Source organism: Glycine soja, chromosome 6, assembly GCF_004193775.1.
Source record: "Glycine soja cultivar W05 chromosome 6, ASM419377v2, whole genome shotgun sequence".
Taxonomy (NCBI): domain Eukaryota; kingdom Viridiplantae; phylum Streptophyta; class Magnoliopsida; order Fabales; family Fabaceae; genus Glycine; species Glycine soja.
Window position 1 is genome coordinate 23,758,182 of NC_041007.1, and position 9,731 is coordinate 23,767,912.

The following is a 9,731-nucleotide window of genomic DNA, read 5'->3' on the forward strand; positions in this document are numbered from 1 at the left end:
AGGTTTCGTAACATTACGGAAAGAAAACAAGTATTGTTACGTAATTCGTAAGATTCCGTAACGTTACGAAAAAAGAATCAACAAAAAAAGGCAAGGGGTGTATTTGGTAAACAGAGGGGTGCAAATAGTAACCCGGCCCACTTGGGCCTTCCAGGAAGTTCTCCAGAAGGCGGTGCTTTCTGGAGGAAGCAACCTAGCTCGCCTGGGCAAGCTGAGTGGCAAGGTCCTCCCTCATTTTCCTATAAATAGGGGAAGGAGGGAAGAACAAAAATGTTCAACCCTCCTGGTATCTGAAATTCACTTAAAATTAGTGAGAAAAATTGTTTTCGTGAAGAAAATCCAAGTTGAGGCGCTTCCATAACGCTACTGTGACGTTTCCGTGGGTGATTTCGCGAAGATTTTCAACCGTTCTTCGTTCGTTCTTCGGTCTTCAACCGGTAAGTTTCCGAAATCAAAATTTTCAATTCATTCTATGTACCCTTAGTGGTCCTCATTTGTATCGCGTGCTTTTATTTTTATTTCATTTACTTTCCGTACCCCCTTTTGACGTGCTTTAATCATTTATTTAAGTCATTTTCTCACTTAATCAAAAAATAAAATAAATTTCCACCGATAATTCGTATTGTAACATCTTTTAATTTCTGTTAAAATGAAATCCGATCGTTCGATCATGCCGTAACCACGTTTAAAACCAAAAAGAGGCAAAATAATAATATAATAATCAAAAAATATCTTTTAGTAAAATAATCAAAAAAAATCAATCGAACGTTTTTCTTTGGGATTTTTCTTTCTGAATCAAATTGACTAATAACCAAAGTGAAACTAAGGCTAAAATCAATTCATAAATCAAACTTTTGTCATCACCTAAAAAAGTCATTTTTTAAGGTCCAACGCCTTGAAATGGTCTTTTCCGCTTTTATTAGTTAAACGTAGATTTTCTAAAGGCCTAAGATCAATATGTAGCTTTATTACCTCTCTCAAAAAAAAAATAAGAGATCATTAATTGTCCAATGCCTTAATTTTTTCTCTCCTTTTAAAAGAATCGAAAGATTATTTAATGGTCCAATGCCTTAAATGACCTTTCATTCAATAAAAACATATCTTGCAAAAAAGGATAAAAAACAACTTAACCAACGCTTAGTTCTCGAAGAACTACGTAGGTCTGATTTCCTTATCACAATTGAGGAATACGTAGGAGCAAAGGGAAACACCCTTGTCGACCACAAAAAAATAATAAAAATATAAAAAGGCATAAAAAGACATAAGAACATAAAAAGAGAAAATAACATAAATTGAAGTCATATTTGCACATTTGATTAAAGGCTGTCATCTCTTGTGACAGACGTGTGGGGTGCTAATACCTTCCCCGCGCGTAAATACAACTCCCGAACCTTTTCACTTAAAGTTCGTAGACCACGTTTTTTCTGATTTTTCCAACGTTTTCCTCAAATAAATGTTGGTGGCGACTCCGCGCGTATTCCTTTCTTGGAAGACGCACCCATGAGAGTGAAGCTGAGAAGAAGATGGAGGAACATAAACAACAGCTAGCACCTAAGCCAGCACTTGAACCCATTTCTGATTTTGTAGAACTTGAAGACATTAATGAGGAGGCTGAAGATGATAAGGAAGAAGAGACACCAATAAAAGAGAAAGAAAAAGAAAGAATAAAAGAAGAAGAAAAATAAAAAGAAAAAAGTTGAAAAATGAAAAACAAAAAGAGAAAGTTGTTGATGATGAGATGAGGAGAGGCAAGAGTGAGGCAAACACTGAAAAGAAGAAGGATACTACTCCAATTGAATGCAAGGAGGTACCTTATCCATTGGTACCCTCCAGGAAAGATAAAGAGCGACATTTGGCCAAATTTCTTGATATCTTCAAGAAACTGGAAATTACTTTGCCATTTGGAAAAGCACTTCAGCAAATGCCCCTCTACGCCAAATATTTTATGGATATGCTGACAAAGAAGAACCGGTATATCCATAGTGACAGAATTGTTGTGGAAGGTAACTGTAGTGTTGTGATTCAACACATTCTTCCACCCAAGCACAAAGACCCTGGAGTTGTCACGATACCGTGTTCTATTGGTGAGGTTGTTGTGGGCAAAGCTCTCATAGACTTGGGAGCTAGTATCAATTTAATGCCTCTTTCCATGTGCCGGTGACTTGGAGAGCTTGAGATAATACCTACACGCATGACCCTTCAGTTAGCTGATCGCTCCATCACAAGACCGTATGGAGTGATTGAAGATGTTTTGGTGAAGGTGAAACACCTTATATTTCCAGCTGATTTTGTGGTGATAGACATAGAAGAGGATGCTGATATTCCTCTAATTTTTGGCTTCCCATTCATGTCTACTACAAGTTGTGTAGTATATATGGGAAAGAAGATGTTGCAAATGGGCATAGAAGATCAGAAAATCAGCTTTGATCTATTTCATGAAGATAAAGAGCCACCTAACCGGAATGTCTGTTTTAAAGTTCATGTGATGGAGGAAAGAAGACCTAAGAAGAAGGTCCTTGAAGTGGGAACTTTATTGGATCCTGGATAACAAGATGATGTGTCGAGCTAGTGATGTTAAAGAAGCGCTTACTAGGAGGCAACCCAGCTTTTCTTTCCTTTCTCTATCTTCATTTTTATTTCTTGCATGTAGTTAGGACATCATGCTTGTGATTGTGATTTATTTCAGCTTGTTTAGTAATGAGCAAAAATGGTTTTTAAATTATGTGTGAAGAGATAAGCAGAAAATGAGTTAGAAAAATTTTCAGATTGCTTATCCGCTAAGTGCAAACCTTGCGCTAAGCGCCATCTCTTCACGCACTAAGCCGAGCTTGCTCGTGCTAAGTGCAAAGACCCCTGATTGATTAGCTAAATGGTTCAACTAAGCACACATTGTTGCGCTAAGCCCAACATCTTCACTGTAAGTTGCACCTTAAGCATTGGGCTTAGCGTGGATGATGTGCTAAGCGCCACTTCCTCTCTGCGAAAATTTATTATAGTTGTGCTAAGCGCGCCATCCTGCGCTAAGCCCCAGATTCATTCTGTAAGTTGAGATTTCAAGCTAGGCTTAGCGGGGAAAGGATGCGCTAAGAACAACCATCGTTCAATTTTGAAATCATTGGAAGTGCCCTTAGCACATGTAGTGGCACTAAGCCTAAACTACTCTCTGTAAGTTGAAGCTTGATGTTACGCTAAGCCTCACATCTCAGGCTAAGCGCATGTTGCAGAGAAATTTTGTGTTGCAGAAAGCACTAAGCCCAGCCAGCCCCAGATGCTCACTGGACATTACAACTTCAAGTTGGGCTTAATGCGAGGCTAGGCTAAGCGCTAGTGTTTTAAACTCAAACGTCACGTTGGCATGCTAAGTGCAGCTGCGCACTAAGCGTGCCATACAAATTTTCAATTTTCACAATAATTTTCAATTGAAATTTCAGAACTAGGATTGGTATAAAATAGGCTCCAATTATAGAACAAATTTTGAGCCAAAACAACAAGCACACTTTCCTTTCACTTTTTTTTTCTGGACACTGATTTTTCTGCCAACTTGTGCGATTTTTCTTATTTTTTCCTTTAATCCAAATCGCTTGGTTCTTTTTTTATATTTTTTGTACAGATGTCTAGAAAATTCATTAAAAATTTCAGCTCAAAAATCGTAGTGACCAATTCTCAGTAATTTATACACTTTTGTATGTTCAAGCTGCCTGCACCAGCGATTTCAACCTAGAAATCAAGAGTAGTGTTTATGTTGCTTAAGGCTTGGATAGTTACAATTTGTGTTTGCTTATGCTCAATTATCTTGAATAACACAATTCAAGAGAGCTTAAGACTTATTTGATTCACAAATCCAGCCACAACTCAACACCACATCTCAACTTCATCATAGGCATCATGTAGGAATCTTAGAAAACAAAAAAGAGTTCAACAACAAGACTACTTCTAGGAATTGATTTAGAACATGTTATGAACTAAATAACATGCATGAATTAGACTCAAAATTCAAAAGATAGGCTAAGAATGACAAGAATACATGAACAAATGTATCTAGAATTCAAAAAACAAAATAAAAATTCAACACAAACTTAGAGCATAATGTGACAATTACTATGACTAAACATGACTCTAAGACAACATGGATTAAGTGATTTACACTTAGATTTTTGTGTTTTTTTTTCTAATCAATATTTTGGAACAAAATTTAGATCTAAAGGTTCAGCACAAGAATATTATGAATGAAAATTGATAGAACCTAAAATCAACACAAAAACAAGATTCAAGAGTAGATCTACAAAATTTGAACCATAGAAATGCAAGAACAAGTGTAGATCTAAGATTTAATCGGTTTATTTTTTTTTTGAATCTACTCTAAACAGCACCAAACCACAAGACAATGAAGGATATACATGGAGAATAAGATGAAGAACAAGGAATTAAAGAGAATTCACCGAACAAAAAGATAGAGGAAGCAAAAGAACATCACCTAGATGAAGATGCTCTTGATACCACATGATGCAAGCTCCAATGGAGCTTGTAGGCCTAGGATCTTCTTCATCAATGGATTCCTTTGCTACTTGGAAGATAAATGGCAGCAGAATGGAGAAGGAAGAGAGAGAGGAGACGCCACTTCAAGGAGAAGATGAGTCTAGAAGAAGCTCACCACCATAGGAGGCCATGGATAAGAGCTTGGAGGAAGAAGGAGATGAATGAAGGGAGAGGGAGAGAAGAACACGAAATTTTGTGCTCAAAAAGAGCTCTAAAATCTGAAGTTAATATTCAAATGATCAAAGTTGAAAAAAATGCACACACATGACATCTATTTATAGCCTAAGTGTCACACAAAATTGGAGGGAAATTCAAATTTCACTTGAATTTGAAATTGAATTTGTGGAGCCAAACTTTGGAGCCAAAATTTCACTAATTATGATTAGTGAATTTTAGTTATGGTTCAGCCCACTAATCCAAGATCAATTCCAAGATTCTCCACTAAGTGTGCTTAGGTGTCATGAGGCATGAAAAGCATGAAGGACATGCACAAAGTGTGACTATATGATGTTGCAATGGGGTGTAGTAAGCAAATGCTCACCTCCCCCTCTAAAATTTAATTGGATTGGGCTTCTACCAATTCAACTAAATTTATTTCCAACCACACACATCAAATATCCACTTAGTGCATGTGAAATTACAAAACTACCCCTAATACAAAAACTAGTCTAGGTGCCCAAAAATACAAGGGCTGAAAAATCCTATATTTCTAGGGTACCCTACCTACAATATGGAGCCCTAAATACAAGGACCAAATATAATGACATCCTAGTCTAATATGTACAAAGATAAATGGACCCAACCTTGGCCCATGGGCTCAGAAATCTACCCTAAGGTTCATGAGAACCCTAGGGCCTTCTTCAGCAGCTCTAGTCCAATCTTCTTGGAGCCTCTTGCTCATGGTTCTAGTGATTGGTCCCTTCCTAGGGAGGATTGCATCATTACCTAAAAATCATTAGCCTCTGCCTTTTCTAACCTTGAGCATTTGTGCATTTTTGCTGCGTGCTTGAACTGACTTGTCTGCATCTTCCTTGCTAACCAGGTAAAGTTTATGTCAGGAACAATCCTACTTTGTCCCTTCTCGCTCCTGATCTGCCGCCTGTTTTGGACACGTTTCTCTTACTACTACTTTATCTGGAACAACTATTCTACATGTTATTCCCAAGATAAAGATGTTTGTTGGGTTAGGGCAATGGATGATGAACTCCATGTAGAAGCAAGCTTCATGATGATGAATCAAGTCGATTCAAGTAGTTTTGATAATGACAGAGTTGATGACAAAAAGCCCAAAGAATGATTTCAAGATTAAGTCAACAAGAAGAAATCAAGAAGATTCAAGAATCAAGTGAAGTTTGATTTCAAGATTCAAGAAAAGATGAATTCAAGATTCAAGAGAAGAAATCAAGAAGACTTCACAAGGGGAGTATTGAAAAGTTTTTTTCAAAAAACATACATAGCACAATTTTGTTTTTTCAAAAGAGTTTTCTCAAAAAAATTTAAGTTACCAGAGTTTTTACTCTCTGGTAATCGATTACCAGTTTCCTGTAATCAATTACCAGTGGCAAAGTTTGATTTCAAAAAGCTTTCAACTGAATTTGCAACGTTCCAATTGATTTAAAAATGGTGTAATCGATTACAAGATATTGGTAATCGATTACTAGTGTATCTGAACATTGAAATTCAAAATCAATTGTGAAGAGTCATATCCTTTCATAAAAAGCTTTGTGTAATCGATTACATGGTTTTGGTAATCGATTACCAGTGACAAGTTTTGAATAAAAATCAAGAGATATAACTCTTCCAATGATTTTCAGGTTTTTCTAAAGGTTATAACTCTTCTAATGGTTTTCTTGACCAGACATGAAGAGTATATAAAAGCAAGACCTTGACTTGCATTTCAAATACAATTATTACAACTTTTAACATACTCTTTTACAACCTTTAAATCTCTTTGAAAATCTTCTTGAACTTCTTCTTCTTCTTCTTCTTCCTTTGCCAAAAGCTTTCTAAGTTTTCTGGTTTCCAAACTTTGTTCTTTCACAGAAAACAAAAGTGTGTTATTCATCGTTTTCATTCTCTTCTCCCTTTGCCAAAAAGAATTTGCCAAGAACTAATCGCCTGAATTCTTTTTGTGTCTCTCTTCTCCCTTTTCCAAAAGAACAAAGGACTAACCGTCTGAATTCTTTTGTGTCTCCCTTCTCCCTTGTCAAAGAATTCAAAACGACACAGTCTGAGAATTCTTTTGATTCTTCCCTTTCCCATAAACAAAAGATTTCAAAGGACTAACCGTCTGAGAACTTTGTCTTAACACATTGGAGGGTACATCCTTTGTGGTACAAGTAGAGGGTACATCTACTTGGGTTGTTGTGACTGAGAATAAGAGAGGGTACATCTCTTGTGGATCAGTTCTTGTGGAGGTACATCCGCTAGGTTGTTCAAAGAGAACAAGGGAGGGTACATCCCTTATGGATGTTTGCTTATAAAGGAATTTACAAGGTTGAAAAGAAATCTCAAGGACCGCAGGTCGCTTGGGGACTGGATGTAGGCACGGGTTGTTGCCGAACCAGTATAAAACTCTTGTGTGTTTGTCTTCTTCTTCCACACTCTTTAATTTTCGCTGTGCACTTTAATTAGCGCTTTTACTTTTGGTTAAGTTAATATTTTTGTTCTTTACTTTCTTAACATTATAGTAAAAGCCTAAGAAGGGTAGATTTTTAATTAGTAAAGGTTCAGTAATAATTAATTCAACCCCCCCTCCTTCTTAATTATTCTGAGGCCACTTGATCCAACACTCCAAGCCCTTCAAGAGAAATTTGCATGGGACATTGTCCCTCGGCCTCCAAGTGTTAAGCCCATTGGTTGCAAATGGGTTTATTCAGTGAAGATAAATTTTGATGTCACTCTTAACCGTTATAAAGCCTATCTGGTTGCTTTTGGTAATAAACAAAAGTATGGTGTGAATTATGATGAGATGTTTGCACTCGTTGCAAAAATGGCTACTATTAGGACCATTCTTTCTATTGCAGCTTCTCACAGCTAGTCCCTCACTCAAATGGATGTGAAGAATGCATTTCTTCATGGCCACTTGGCAGAAGATATCTACATGACTCCCCCTCATGGGATGTTTTCCTCCTCTGATGGTTTGTGCAAGATCAATCCTTCTCTATGTTGTTTGCGACAGGCCCCACGAGCATGGTTTAACAAGTTTCGAACTACCCTTCTTGGTTTTTCCTTTATTCAGAGTCGCTTTGACTCCTCCTTGTTCATTCATCACGCACCCACTGGTATTGTTCTTTTACTTATTTATGTTGATGATATAATTATTACCGGTTCTGATCATCCAGCCATTCAACAAACTAAAGAGTAGCTTTAGGCTTTTTTTTCGTATGAAAGACCTCGGTGGCCTTAACTATTTCGTAGGCCTTGAGGTTTACTTTGATTCCAAAGGAATTTTTCTTCATCAATATAAGTATCCTGCAAATTTGTTTTCATTAGCTGGTCTTGCTTTTGCTACCCCAATGGATACTCCTCTTGAGGCTAATGTCAAGTATCATTGTGACAAGGGTGATTTGTTGTCTGATCCGTTATTATATCGTTAGCTGGTGGGTAGCCTTACGCCTTGACATTGCCTTTGTTGTCCATCAAGTGAGTCAATTTATGAAGTATCCTTGCCATCTGCATTTGGTTGTTGCTCATCACATCATTCGTTACTTGAAAGGCACCTCTACTCAAGGACAATTCTTTCCTACAAGACAATTTGTTATTTTGATTGATTATAGTGATGTTAGATTGTGTTGGTTGTCCCGATACACAGAAATCGATCACTGGTTGATGCATGTTTCTTGGTTCTAGGTTAATATCTTGGAAGAGTAAAAAGCAGTTTGGTGTCTCTAAGTCCTCAACAGAATCTGAATATTAGATTGTCTAGGGGTTGCTTTGAAATCATTTGGCTAAGTGGACATTTTGGCTGAGCTTGGCTTCCCTCAAATCATTGCCACACCACTCTACACTCACAATACAAGTGCCATTCAGATTGCCAATAATTTGATTTTTCATGAAGGCACAAAGTATATCGAGGTGGATTGTCATTCTATTAGGGAAGCATTGGACAATCAATTTATACCTCTTCACCATAGCCCGTCACAACTTCAGCTTGCAAATATCTTGACCAAGGCTGTACCGCGCCCCCGCCATCAGTTTCTTATCAGCAAATTGATGCTCCTTGACCAACCACATCAATTTGCGGGGAATGTCAATCAGGGATTCTGAAATTAATGTTTTCTATTATATGTTGATTATAATGTTTCCTATTATATGTTGATTGTAATCTGTTTATTTAAATTAGTAATATGTGTATTCATTATAGATTGTCTAATTATAGGAATTAGAATAATTGTGTCATCATTGCTATTGATGGCTGTAAATATCTTTGTAATATTTATAGATGGTATCATGACCAATGAAAAGGCAGATAAACAGAAATTCTGACAGTTTAGTGCAAATGATTTATTTGCTTTATCAAGTTGAGTTTAAACTTAATTCTGGATGTCCTCACGGAACAAATCCAAGAGATAGCGCCGAGATGCATGCTTTTTGCAGATGACATAGTCTTCCTTAGAGAGTCGAGGGAGGAGTTGAATGAGAGGTTGGAAACTTGGAGACGAGCTCTAGAAACACATGGCTTTCGCCTAAGCAGAAGCAAATCGGAGTATATGGAATGTAAGTTCAACAAAAGTAGGAGGGTATCTAACTCAGAGGTGAAAATAGGAGACCATATTATCCCTCAAGTCACACAGTTTAAATATCTTGGGTCTGTAATACAGGATGATGGAGAAATTGAAGGGGATGTGAATCATCGCATTCAAGCAGGATGGATGAAATGGAGAAAAGCATCGGGGGTGTTATGTGATGCAAAGGTACCGATCAAGCTAAAGGGAAAGTTTTATCGGACTGCGGTAAGACCGGCGATTTTGTACGGAACAGAATGTTGGGCGGTCAAGAGCCAACATGAGACTAAAGTAGGTGTAGCGGAGATGAGGATGTTGCGGTGGATGTGTGGTAAGACACGACAGGATAAAATTAGAAACGGAGCTATTAGAGAGAGGGTTGGAGTAGCGCCTATTGTAGAGAAGATGGTGAAAAATAGACTTAGGTGGTTTGGGCATGTAGAGAGAAGACCGGTAGACTCTGTAGTG

General features: G+C 37.4%; 1 protein-coding gene across 1 annotated transcript; it reads left to right on the forward strand.

Moving 5' to 3' along the window:
• The first annotated feature begins 1,738 nt into the window (after positions 1-1,738).
• On the forward strand, positions 1,739-2,548 carry LOC114416021. The gene is made up of 2 exons (XM_028380902.1): positions 1,739-2,003; positions 2,169-2,548. Exons 1-2 carry the CDS (start codon positions 1,739-1,741, stop codon positions 2,546-2,548), a joined length of 645 nt encoding a protein of 214 aa, XP_028236703.1.
• Positions 2,549-9,731: the final 7,183 nt, after the last annotated feature.